Source organism: Panulirus ornatus, chromosome 57 (genome assembly GCF_036320965.1).
Source record: "Panulirus ornatus isolate Po-2019 chromosome 57, ASM3632096v1, whole genome shotgun sequence".
NCBI classification, from domain to species: Eukaryota; Metazoa; Arthropoda; class Malacostraca; order Decapoda; family Palinuridae; genus Panulirus; species Panulirus ornatus.
This window is the reverse complement of record NC_092280.1, coordinates 17736886-17751123: the sequence shown is the minus strand read 5'-3', so window position 1 is coordinate 17751123 and position 14238 is coordinate 17736886. Positions and strand designations below refer to the sequence as shown.

The 14238-nt window shown below is 40.8% G+C and overlaps 1 protein-coding gene across 4 annotated transcripts in view; it reads left to right on the top strand.

The window, feature by feature from the left end:
- Positions 1–14238, top strand: part of Gk1 (Glycerol kinase 1) — an 84498-nt gene that overhangs the window by 27489 nt on the left and 42771 nt on the right. For all 4 annotated transcript variants that reach the window (XM_071694488.1, XM_071694486.1, XM_071694489.1 and 1 more), the window contains exon 10: positions 5576–5781. In XM_071694488.1, coding sequence (XP_071550589.1) covers positions 5576–5781 — 206 coding nt within the window. The remainder of the gene's footprint in view (positions 1–5575; positions 5782–14238) is intronic.

Here is a 14238-nt window from a genome sequence, read left to right as displayed (position 1 = left end):
CAGCAGATATCTGGTTTGGATGTTAACATTATACTTTCCATTAAACAATTATGAATGATCATACTTATAAGTAATATGTATAGGGTGTATATGCTGTACATTACATGGATGTTATATGCTTCCATGCTGCTAGACCAACTGACAAACCATGCTCGAACCAGACATCACTAGTTAATCTACCACTTAGCACCTTAATACTGTTTTGCTGTTCATAAAAAAAAGATACTTCAGTAGCTATTGAAAATTAATATTTTTTATTCAGATTGAAGATGCATGTTTAGACCATGTATAGAGCATATTGGCTTTTTTAGTCCCTTTAGAGCAAAGAAAGGGCCTGTACATTAAAACATTGGAATAGAAAAGGATAGTGAATGTCTATAAAATTTTGAATTTGTACCTGATTGCTTTTCCTATCTCAGCGAGTTAGCATTAATATATTTGTTCGAAGGGATAGGGGGTGAAAGACATCTACTTCTATGTCTCTTGTGCATCAAAGAAAGTGACAAAGAGGGGCAAAAACAGGGAGCTGGAAATCCTCTCCTTCCTTATTATCACTTATAAGTGTTTGCTTTCAAAGGCTAAAATAGACAGGCAAGTAAAGAACAAAGTTGGAACAACAGAATGAGCCAGACAAGGAATTTTCTCTCAGCATTCAGTCATGTGCAAGATGGGAAAGGCAGCAGATATTCAAGAAGAAAAAATGCATAGGATGGTATATGTTGTTCATGTTGATAGTCTTTATGTGTATATACCACATACACTTTTCATAAACAGCTGTTATTTGTCACACATGTTTACCTTTTGGACATTTTGTACATATATAGAGTTTTTCATTTTATGATATTATACTTTGTCGCTGTCTCCCGCATTAGCGAGGTAGCACAAGGAAACAGACAAAAGAATGGCCCAACCCACCCACATACACATGTATATACATAAAAGCCCACACATGCACATATACATACATATATATTTCAACGTATACTTACATAAACATACACAGACATATACACATGTACATATTCATACTTGCTGCCTTCATCCATTCCCAATGCCACCCTGTCTCACATGAAAAAGCACCCCCCTTCGCCTGCACGCACACAAGGTAGTGCTAGGAAAAGACAACAAAGGCCACATTCGTTCACACTAAGTCTCTAGCTGTCATGTGTAATGCACCAAAACCACAGCCCCCTTTCCACATCCAGGCCCCACAAAACTTTCCATGGTTTACCCCAGATGCTTCACATGCCCTGGTTCAATCCATTGACAGCACATTGACCCTGGTATACCACATTGTTCCAATTCACTCTGTTCCTTGCACGCCTTTCACCCTCCTATATATTTGGGTCCCGATCGCTGAAAATCTTTTTAACTCCATCCTTCCACCTCCAATTTGGTCTCCCACTTCTGACACATATATCCTCTTTGTCAATCTTTCCTCATTCATTCTCTCCATGTGACCAAACTATTTCAATACACCCTCTTCTGCTCTCTCAACCACACTCTTTTTATTACCACACATCTCTTCTACCCTTTCATTACTTACTTGATCAAATCACCTCACACTACATATTGTCCTCAAACATCTCATTTCCAACACATCCACCCTCCTCCCCTCAGCCCTATCTATAGCCCATGGTTCACAACCATATAACATTGTTGGAACCACAACTCCTTCAAACATACCCATTTTTGCTTTCCAAGATAACATTCTCACCTTCCACACATTCTTCAACGCTCCCAGAACCTTTGCCCCCTCCCCCACCCTGTGACTCACTTCCGCTTCTATGGTCCCATCCGCTGCTAAATTCTCTCCCAGATATGTAAAACACTTCACTTCTGCCAGTTTTTCTCCATTCAAACTTACCTCCCAATTAACTTGGCCCTCAACCCTACTGAACCTAATAACCTTGCTTTTATTCCCATTTACTCTCAGCTTTCTTCTTTCACGCACTTTACCAAACTTTACCAAACTCAGTCACCAGCTTCTGCAGTTTCTTACCCAAATCAGCCACCAGCGCTGTATCATCAGCGAACAACAACTGACTCACTTCCCAAGCCCTGTTATCCACAATAGACTGCATACCCCTCGTTCTAAAACTCTTACATTCACCTCCCTAACAACCCCATCCATAAACAAGTCAAACAATCATGGAGACATTACGCACCCCTGCCCCAAACTGACATTCACTGGGAACCAGTCACTTTCCTCTCTTCCTACTCATACACATGCTTTATATCCTTGATAAAAACTTATCCCTACTTCTAGCAACTTACCTCCCACACCATATACTCTTAATACCTTCCACAAAGCATCTTTATCAGCTCTTATCATATGCCTTCACTAGATCCATAAATACTACATACAAATCTATCTATTTTTCCAAGTATTTCTTACATACATTCTTCAAAGCAAACACTTGATCCACACATCCTCTACCACTTCTGAAACCACAATGCTCTTCCCCAATATGATGCTCTGTACATGCCTTCACCCTCTCAATCAGTACCCTCCCATATAATTTCCCAGGAATACTCGACAAACTTATACTTCTGTAATTTGAACACTCACCTTTATCCCCTTTGCCTTTGTACATTGGCACTATGCATGCATTCTGCCAATCCTCTGGCCCTTCACCAAGAACCGTACATATATTAAATATCCTCAACAACACAGCCACCCCCTTTTTTAAATAAATTCCTCTGCAATACCATCCACACCCACCGCCTTGCCAGCTTTCATCTTCCGCAAAGCTTTCACTACCTCTTCTCTGTTTACCCAACCATTCTCCCTGACCCTCTCACTTCGCACACCACCTCGACCAAAACACCATATATCTGCATCTCTATCATCAAACACATTCAACAGACCTTGAAAATGCTCACTGCATCTCCTTCTCCATTCACCAATACTTGTTATTACCTCCCCATTAGCCCCCTTCTCCGATGTTCCCATTTGTTCTCTAGTCTTGCGCACTTTATTAACCTTCTTCCAAAACATCTTTTTATCCTTCGTAAAATTTAATGATACTCTCTCACCCCAACTCTCATTTGCCCTCTTTTATACCTCATGCACCTTTCTCCTGACCTCCTGCCTCTTTCTTTTATACATCTCCCAGTCATTTACACTATTTACCTGCAAAAATTGCCAAATGCCTCTCTTTTCTTCTTCGTCCCATTACTCACTACCCTTTCTAATCTGCCTACCTCCCACCTTTTTCATGCCTCTGGCATCTTTTGCAAAAGCCATCACTCTTCCCTAAATACATCCCATTCCTCCCCCACTCCCCTTACATTATTTGCTCTCACCTTTTTCCATTCTGCGCTCAGTCTCTCCTAGTACTTCCTCACACAAGTCTCCTTCCTAAGCTCACTTACTCTCACCACTCTCTTTACCCCAATATCCTCTCTTCTTTTCTGAAAACCTCTACAAATCTTCACCTACGCCTCCACAAGATGATGATCAGACATCCCTCCAGTTGCCTCTCTCAGCACATTTACATCCGAAAGTCTCTCTTTCATGCACCTATCAATTAACACGTAATCCAGTGATGCCCTCTGGCCTTCTTTCCTACTTACATACATATACTTATGTATATCTCTCTTTTTAAACTAGGTATTCCAGTCACCAGTCCTTTTTAAACACACAAATCTACGAGCTCTTCACCATTTCCAGTTACAACATGAAGATTTTGAAAAGTCTCCAGCTATCTTATGCCAGACCAGCCAACTGATTATCAGAGATCTACATAAGGTATCTTGTGGAAAACAAAGGACTCCACCTGGTGTACTTTACAGGTCTTAATTTTTGTGTTGAGATGCCTCAACACAAAGTAGGTAGTAGTTGGTAGGCAAACACAGACCAGGGAGGAATATTAGGGGTGCTGTCCACATGGGTATTGGGTTGGTTAGTGATGGCTGCATAGTGATTCAGCACTTCATTGGTTGTCAAGTTGGCTACGCTGACCTGGGCAGCTGTCTTTTCTTTGCCTCAACCACTCATGGATTGCTGGCATTCTGTCCACAAGCATACAGGCTGTCCTTGCTACACATAATTTATGACAACAATTAACTCACAAACTCATTCTTCATAACTAAATTTTTCTGTGGTGAGTGCTGTGTGCTAGCCCTGGCATTTGGCAAAATGGTAGGAGCAGTAGAAAGAAGTCATAGCTAGTATCATTAAACTAGTGCTTTAGGTAGAAACATTAAGTAGAAGTGAAGGGTAAGAAAGAACATTAGGTGATAATATGTTGGAACATTAGGTGGAAACAGTTTGAATGGAGAAAAATTGGAGGAAGTAAAGTGTTTTAGATATCTGAGAGTGGACTTAGCAGTGAATGGAACCATGGAAGTAGAAGTGAGTCATAGGGTGGGGGAGGGGGCGAATGTTCTGTGAGCACTGAAGAATGTGTGGAAGGCGAGAGCAATATTATATGGTTGCAAGGCATAGGATTGTATGAAGGAGGGGGGATGTGTTGGAAATGAAATGTTTAAGGACAATATGTGGTGTGAGGTGGTTTGATCGAGTAAGGAATGAAAGTGTAAGAGAGATGTGTGGAAATAAAAAGTGTTGTTGAGAGAGCAGAAGAGGGTGTGTTGAAATGGCTTGGACATATGGAGAGAATGAGTGACAGTTTCAGAAATTATTACAGATCTTGAACAGGCATCCTTGACATCCCCACATATACCCATTAGTATATGGAGAAAATTTAGGCTTCACTGTCTAGAAATAACATATAGGATGCTACTATAACTGTTTAGGACTGTATTAATGTGTTTCAGATGCAGTGAGCAGAAGACGAAATGTATTAAGACGTAAATTCTCAGCAGAAGTAAACTGACAAAAAAAAAAAAGCATTACTTGAGCTTATACACCTCTGCCATTGTGAAAGTATTAAGATAAATGATCTGGATGAGCTTTGGATTCAGATTTGATGTATACTTTCCATGCAGTATCATCACTTACAGGCTACATTGTGCTTACAAAGAAGACATTCTTGTAAATTTATTCAGTATTTATATCTTGAGTAGCTGTGTTATTCATGTGCCCCATTCGTTGAGGAAAGGAATATGCTGTCATGCTGCATTAGAGTGTCATGCAAATATCATTTCTCTGGTTGAATGTGGATTTCCTTGTAGAAGCACAAAGGCTCAAGAAGGAACAATTACTTTGGTCTGGTTACTTTTCTTTGCCTCACATGGGATGCATGACTTCCAAGGAACTCTGAATGAATTTTATGCTAATCTCATTGTCACTAAAGAGTTCTTTGGTCACTGTCACCTGTTGAAGGAACATTTAGGATGCTTTGATACTTATTACACTCCCAATGACTATTCTGCATTTTAGATGACACAGTGTTCTATGGAACACCATTCTAGTTCCTAGACTAGTGCTCTGTCTTAGAATTTCAGATGCTTGCTTCCTGTCATATAGGTAGTCTCATGTCCTGATGCTATTGTGGTAATGTCCATTTTTCCTGAGTATCATTTGACAATGCACTAAAATTTTCTTACATGAAGAAATGCATTCAGTCTCTAACATTTTTTATTTTCTTGTTTTTTTACTCCGTAGGACTGTATGTGGCTTGACTCAAGGTAGCACAGGAGCACACTTGGCACGAGCAGTGCTGGAAGCAGTTTGCTTTCAAACTCGGGAAATTCTAGATTCTATGCAGAAAGATTCAGGCATTGCATTGAACAAGTTGCAAGTGGATGGGGGTATGACATGTAATAATACATTGATGCAACTGCAAGCAGATATTGCTGGAGTACCTGTTGGTAAGCACTCTGAATTGTTAGAGATGCCATTTGGAGTTGATTAAGTAACTAAATTTTCCTCAGCATTGATTTTTACATGTTCTTTTGCCATGTTCACTCTGAAGCATCGTCTGCAGTTTTCTTTATACCTTTGCAAATTCATGTTTTCTTTAAATGTAGTTTTAGGGAGCTGAGATTTTTTTATTTTAAGTTTTATGCTCCTCCTGTAAATTGGCTAATGGATATAGGCATCACACATCTCTTTTACCCTTTCAATATCTACTCAGTCATACCAACCCACACAACATATTGACCACAAACAGTTCATTTCCAACACAACCGCCCTCCTCCGCATAGTCTTATCTATAGCCCAAGGGATAATGCTTTATGCTTGTCTCCATGGCTAATAGAGCAACTTCTCAATGAGTTAGTGACCACTCCTCATATATGATCACTATACCATCATCTGACATCTGTGCAGATACTTTCATTTCATCTGGGGATAGGGGAGATAGAATACTTCCCACGTATTCCCTGCGTATTGTAGAAGGCATCTAAAGGGGGCGGGAGTGGTGGGGCCGGAAACCCTTTCCTCCTTGTATTTCAATTTCTAGAAGGAGAAACAGAAGAAGGAGTCAAGCAGGGAGTGCTCACCCTCCTCGAAGGCTCTGACTGGGGTGTCTGGATGTAACCAAGATGAGAAAAGAGAGATAGGTTGTATGTTTGAGAAAAGAAACCTGGATGTTCTGGTTCTGAGTGAAAGGAAGCTCAAGGGTAAAGGGGAAGAGTGGTTTGGGAAAGTCTTGGGAGTAAAGTCAGGGGTTGGTGAGAGTATGTAATAGAGTGTAAGAAAGTATTTTCTAGATTGATATTAGTAAAACTAAAAGTGGATGGAGAGAGATGGGTGGTTATTGGTGCTTATGCACTAGTCATGAGAAGAAAGATAATGAGAGGCAAGTGTTTTGGCAGCAGATGAGTGAGTGTTTCAGCAGCTTTGATGCATGAGACCGGATTTTAGTAATGGGTGATTTAAATGCAAATGTGAGCAATGTGGCAGTTGAGGGTGTAATTGGTGTACATGGGGTATTCAGTCTTTTGAATGTAAATAATGAAAAGTTTGTCGATTTGTGTGCTGAAAAAACACTGGTGATTGGGAATACCTGGTTTAAAAAGAGAGATATACAGAAGTGTATGTATGTGAGTAGGAGAGATGGTTAAAGGGCATTATTTGATTATGTGTTAATTGATAGGCATGTAGAAGAGAAACTTTTGGATGTTAATGTGCTGAGAGGGGGAGCTGGAGGGATGTCTGATCACTATTTTGTGGAGGCGAAGTTGAAGATTTGTAGAGGTTTTCAAAAAAGAAGAGAGAATGTTGAGGAGAAGAGAGGGTGAGAGTAAGTGAGCTTGGAATCGAGACTTGTGTGAGGAAGTACCAGGAGAGATTGAGCATAGAATGGCAAAAGGCGAGAGCAAATGACCTGAGGGGAGTGGGTGAGGAATGGGATGTATTTAGGGAAGTAGTGATGTCTTGTGTAAAAGATGCATGTGGCATGAGAAAGGTGGGAGGAGGGCAGATTAGAAAGGGGTAGTGAGTGATGGGATGAAGAAGTAAAGTTGTTAGTGAAAGAGAAAAGAGAGGCATTTGCATGATACTTGCAAGGAAGGAGTGCAAATGACTGGGAGATGTGTAAAAGAAAGTGGCAGGAGGTCAAGAGAAAGGTGCAAGAGGTGAAAAAGAGGGCAAATGAGAGTTGGGGTGAGAGAGTATCATTAAACTTTAGGGAGAACGATAAGATGTTTTGGAAGGAGGTAAATAACATGCGAAGACAAGAGAAAAAATCGGAACATCAGTGAAAGGGGCAAGTGGAGAAGTAATAACAGGTAGTGATGAAGTGAGAAGGAGATGGAGTATTATGAAGGTTTGTTGAAAGTGTTTGATGATAGAGTTGCAGATATAGGATGTTTTGGTCGAGGTAGAGTGTGAAGTGAGAGGGTCAGGGAGAATGATTTGGTTAAGAGAGGAGGTAGGGAAAGCTTTGCGGAAGATTAGATATGGCAAGGCGGAGGATTTGGATGTTATTGCAGTTGAAATTATTAAGAAAGAGGGTGACTGTGTTGTTGATAGGTTGGTAAGGATATTCCCTGTATGCATGGATCATGGTGAAGTTTCTGAGGAGTGGTGGAATGCATTCATAGTGCCATTGTACAAAGGCAAAGGGGATGAAGGTGAGTGTTTAAACTACAGAGGCATAAGTTTGTTGAGTATTCCTGGGAAATTGTATGGGAAGGTATTGATTGAGAGGGTAAAGGCATGTACAGAGCATCAGATTGGGGAAGAGTAGTATGGTTTCAAAAGTAGTAGAGGCTGTGTGGATCAGGTGTTTGCTTTGAAGAATGTGTGTGAGAAATACATAGAAAAACAGATGGATTTGTATGTAGCATTTATGGATTTGGCGAAGGCGTATGATACAGTTGATAGAGATGCTTTGTCAATGGTCTTAAAAGAATATGGTGTGGGAGGTAAGTTGTTAGAAGCAGTGAAAAGTTTTTACCAAAGATGTAAGGCATGTGTACAGGTAGGAAGATAGGAGAGTGATTGGTTCCCAGTGAATGTCGGTCTGCATCGTGGGTGTATGATGTCCCCATGGTTATTTAATTTGTATATAGATGTGGTGGTTAGGGAGGTAAATGCAAGAGTTTTAGAGAGAGGGGCAAGTATGCAATCTGTTGGGGGTGTGAGGGCCTGGGAAGTGAGTCAGTTGTTCACCGATGATACAGTTCTGGTGGTTGATTCAAGTGAGAAACTGCAGAAGTTGGTGACTGAGTTCAGAAAAGTGTGTGAAAGGAGAAAGTTGTGAGTAAATGTGAATAAGAGCAAGGTTATTAGGTTCAGTAGGGTTTAGGGACTAGTTAATTGGGATGTAAGTTGAATGGAGAAAAATATCTGGGAGTGGACTTAGCAGCGAATGGCATCATGGAAGCAGTAGTGAGTCACAGGGTGGGAGAGGGGGCGAAGGTTTTGGGGGCAATGAAGAATGTGTAGAAGGAGGGAATGTCATCTCAGAGAGCAAAATGGGTATGTTTGAAGAAATAGTAGCTCAACAGTGTTATACGATTGTGCGACATGGGCTATAGATAGGGTTGTTTAGAGGGGTGTGGGTGTATTGAAAATGAAATGTTTAGGGACAGTATGTGGTGTGAGGTGGTTTGATTGAATAAGTAATGAAAGGGTAAGAGAGATGTGTGGAAATAAAATGATTGTAGGAATGCGTGGTAATTATTCTTTCTCCCCCATCTCCAGGGATATATATATATATATTCCTATGATTCCCCTGGGGATAGGGGAGAAAGAATACTTCCCACACATTCCTCACGTGTCATAGAAGGTGACTAAAGGGGTTGGGAGCGGGGTGCTAGAAACCCTCCCCTCCCTTTATTTTAACTTTCTAGAATGGGAAACAGAAGTAGGAGTCACGCGGGGAGTGCTCATCCTCCTCGAAGGCTCAGATTGGGGTGTCTAAATGTGTGTGGATGTAACCAAGATAAGAAAAAAGGAGAGATGGGTAGTATGTTTGAGGAACGGAACCTGGATGTTTTGGCTCTGAGTGAAACGAAGCTCAATGGTAAAGGGGAAGAGTGGTTTGGGAATGTCTTGGGAGTAAAGTCAGGGGTTAGTGAGAGGACAAGAGCAAGGGAAGGAGTAGCACTACTCCTAAAACAGGAGTGGTAGAGTATGTGATAGAGTGTAAGAAAGAAACCCTTGATTGATATGGGTAAAACTGAAAGTTGATGGAGAGAGATGGGTGATTATTGGTGCATATGCACCTGGGCATGAGAAGAAAGATCATGAGAGGCAAGTGTTTTGGGAGCAGTTGAGTGAGTGTGTTAGTAATTTTGATGCACGAGACCGAGTTATAGTGATGGGTGATTTGAATGCAAAGGTGAGTAATGTGGCAGTTGAGGGAATAATTGGTGTACATGGGGTGTTCAGTGTTGTAAATGGAAATGGTGAAGAGCTTGTAGATTTATGTGCTGAAAAAGGACTGATGATTGGGAATACTTGGTTTAAAAAGAGAGATTTACATAAGTATACGTATGTAAGTAGGAGAGATGGCCAGAGAGTGTTCTTGGCTTATGTGTAAATTGATAGGCATGCGAAAGAGAGACTTTTGGATGTTAATATGCTGAGAGGTGCAACTGGAGGGATGTCTGATCATTATCTTATGGAGGCGAAGGTGAAGATACGTAGAGGTTTTCAGAAGAGAAAATGTTGGGGTGAAGAGGGTGGTGAGAGTAAGTGAGCTTGGGAAGGAGACTTGTGTGAGGAAGTACCAGGATAGACTGAGTATAGAATGGAAAAAGGTGAGAACAAAGGACGTAAGGGGAGTGTGGGAGGAATGGGATGTATTTAGGGAAGCAGTGATGGTTTGCTCAAAAGATGCTTGTGGCATGAGAAGCGTGGGAGGTGGGCAGATTAGAAAGGGTAGTGAGTGGTGGGATGAAGAAGTAAGATTATTAGTGAAAGAGAAGAGAGATGCATTTGGACGATTTTTGCAGGGAAATGATGCAAATGAGTGGGAGATGTATAAAAGAAAGAGGCAGGAGGTCAAGAGAAAGGTGCAAGAGGTGAAAAAGAGGGCAAATGAGAGTTGGGGTAAGAGAGTATAATTAGATTTTAGGGATGATAAAGAGATGTTTTGGAAGGAGGTAGATAAAGTGCATAAGACAAGGAAACAAATGGGAACATCAGTGAAAGGGGCTAATGGGGAGGTGATAACAAATAGTGGTGATGTGAGAAGGAGATGGAGTGAGTATTTTGAAGGTTTGTTGACTGTGTTTGATGATAGAGTGGCAGATATAGGGTGTTTTGGTTGAGATGGTGTGCAAAGTGAGAGGGTTAGGGAGAATGATGTGATAAACAGAGAAGAGGTAGTAAAAACTTTGCGGAAGATGAAAGCCGGCAAGGCAGCAGGTTTGGATGTTAATGCAGTGGAATTTATTAAAAAAGGGGGTGACTGTATTGTTGACTGGTTGGTAAGGTTATTTTATGTATGTATGACTCATGGTGAGGTCCCTGAGGATTGGCAGAATGCTTGCATAGTGCCATTGTACAAAGGCAAAGGGGATAAAAGTGAGTGCTCAAATCACAGAGGTATAAGTTTGTTGAGTATTCCTGGAAAATTATATGGGAGGGTATTGATTGAGAGGGTGAAGGCATGTACAGAGCATCAGATTGGGGAAGAGCAGTGTGGTTTCAGAAGTGGTAGAGGATGTGTGGATCAGGTGTTTGCTTTGAAGAATGTATGTGAGAAATACTTAGAAAAGCAAATGGATTTGTATGTAGCATTTATGGATCTGGAGAAGGCATATGATAGAGTTGATAGAGATGCTGTGTGGAAGGTATTAAGAATATATGGTGTGGGAGGCAAGTTGTTAGAAGCAGTGAAAAGTTTTTATTGAGGATGTAAGGCATGTGTACGGGTAGGAAGAGAGGAAAGTGATTGGTTTCCAATGAATGTCGGTTTGCAGCAGGGGTATGTGATGTCTCCATGGTTGTTTGATTTGTTTATGGATGGGGTTGTTAGGGAGGTGAATGCAAGAGTTTTGGAGAGATGGGCAAGTATGCAGTCTGTTGTGGATGAGAAAGCTTGGGAAGTGAGTCAGTTGTTGTTCACTGATGATACAGCGCTGGTGGCTGATTTGGGTAAGAAACTGCGGAAGTTGGTGACTGAGTTTGGTAAAGTGTGTGAAAGAAGAAAGCTGAGAGTAAATGTGAATAAGAGCAAGGTTATTAGGTTCAGTAGGGTTGAGGGACAAGTAAATTGGGAAGTTTGAATGGAAAAAAACTGTAGGAAGTGAAGTGTTTTAAATATCTGGGAGTGGATTTGGCATTCGATGGAACCATGGAAGTGAGTCACAGGGTGGGGGAGGGGCCAAAGGTTCTGGGAGCATTGAAGAATGTGTGGAAGGCAAGAACGTTATCTTGGAGCAAAAATGGGTATGTTTGAAGGAATAGTGGTTCCAACAATGTAATATGGTTGTAAGGCATTGGCTATAAATAGGGCTGTACAGAGGAGGGTGGATGTGTTGAAAATGAAATGTTTGAGGTCATTATGTGGTGTGAGATGGTTCGATCGAGTAAGTAATGAAAGGGTAAGAGAGATGTGTGGTAATAAAAAGAGTGTGGTTGAGAGAACAGAAGAGGGTGTATTGAAATGGTTTAGTCACATGGAGAGAATGAGTGAGGAAAGATTGACAAAGAGGCTATATGTATCGGAGGTGGAGGGAACGAAAAGTGGGAGACCAAATTGGAGGTGGAAAGATGGAGTGAAAAACATTTTGAGTGATTGGGACCTGAACATGCAGGAGGGTGAAAGGTGTTCAAGGAATAGAGTGAATTGGAACGATTTGGTATACTGGGGTCGACATGCTGTCAGTGGATTGAACTAGGGCATGTGAAGTGTCTGGGGTAAACCATGGAAAGTTTTTTGGGGCCTGGATGTGGAAATGAGCCATGGTTTCGTTGCATTACACATGGCAGCTAGGGACTGAGTGTGAACGAATATGGCCTTTGTTGTCTTTTCCAAGCGCTACCCTGCTCGCATGCGGGGGAGGGGGTTGCCATTTCATGTTTGTTGGGGTGGTGGCAGGAATGGATGAAGGCAGCATGTATGAGCATGTACATGTGTATATATGTATATGTCTGTGTATGTATATTTATGTATACGTTGAAATGTATAGGTATGTATATGTGCGTGTGTGGGCATTCATGTATGTACATGTGTATGTGGGTGAGTTGGGCCATTCTTTTGTCTGTTTCCTTGCGCTACCATGCGGACGCTGGAGACAGCGACAGAGTATAATAAAATAGAAAACATATCAGCATATACATACATACACACACTCAGATATATACATATGTATGCATGCAAAGGATCATGCTGATGACAGCTGAAGTTATGTAGAACTAGTTGAGATGATTCAGAAGAAACTTATGGTGCAAGTAGTGGTTATGAGGTTGAGAATGCACTGCAATTTCCATAACATCTGCATGACTAGAGAAGCTGCTAGTGCTGATACAGCAACAGCAGAACAGAATGATATTATTGAGGAGGGAGATTACACACCCCAACATGTGCTTCATGTTAATAACTGGCATAGTTTAGGAAAGAATGCTAGCTAAGATATTCATTTGCAAAGAAAAGATTTGTTTGAGGGGTCGAGATTGCCAGAGATCATGTAATGCTTCTGCTGGGAGGAAATGCTGAAGGAGATTTTAAACATAAACCCAAACTGTTTTTATATTCAGTAAATTATGTGGCTGTGTAATGTTTCCATTACCTGTGATTTGGCATCCTGTATCATTAATTGAAAATACAGCCAGTAAAACATAGCTTATTCTTAACAGTGTGTCATTGCCTTCATCAACTTTTGATAGAGATGAAACCAAATGTTCGGTTGAAGTACCTCTTCACTCCTTATGTGATCAACCTGCCTCAGGCATTTGTTATCAAGTATGACTACTTTCTTCCTATCTTGTATGTTCAAAGCTTAAGACTCGCATCCATACATCACTGTACAGATGCTTATAAACTTACGGTGGGGTTACGCTCAGATGAACCCATTGTAAGTTGAAAATATCGTAAGTCAGAGATACATTTAATACTGTACATCTAACCTACCAAACCGTAGCTTAACTTAGCCTACCTTAAATGTTTTCAGAACACTACATTAGCCTGCATTTGACAAAATCATCTCACACAAAGCTTATTTTATGATAAAGTGTTGAATATCTCACCATCGTAAAGTTGAACAATTGTAAGGCAAATCATCGTAAGTCGGGGGTCATCTGTAGTGACTTCTCTATCTTTTGACACTGACCTCTCTTTCCACATACTCCATACTGCGTTCAGGAGGACTTTATCCCCCCTCTGTTAGTGTGACTCATTACATCCCCCATGGCTTCATCTGTTGTCACATCCACTTATAGGTACCTGTTAGCCTCCTCTATTTGTGTGACTTGTTACAACCCCCATGGCCTCATGTGCTCTCACATCCACTTCCAGGTACCTAAAGCACTCCACTTCCTGTAGGTCCTCATTACCTTACTTCTTTTGTATTTACTCATAATTTTCTTCTTTCTAACACTTCTTAACTCTGTTACTATGTTACTACCTTCTGGAGTTCTCTCTAGAGCCTGCCACTCAAGCCATGTCATCTCCAGATTGTAGATTTAGTGTTAATGCAGTACCTTGTTATTTTTTTATTTTTTGCTACCTTTGGTTTTCTCATTAGTTAGCATTATTGACATTAGGGATAATGCAGTTTTCCCATCTTTTTGTAATAAACATCAAAGCATGAATGTGTCCAAGTTTATGCTATTGTGTACAGTTTAAAAGATGTATATGTCTAAGATATTATTGCCCTTTATTCTCTTGGATATAGTTTCTTTGTCTTCTGTATGGATGATATTCT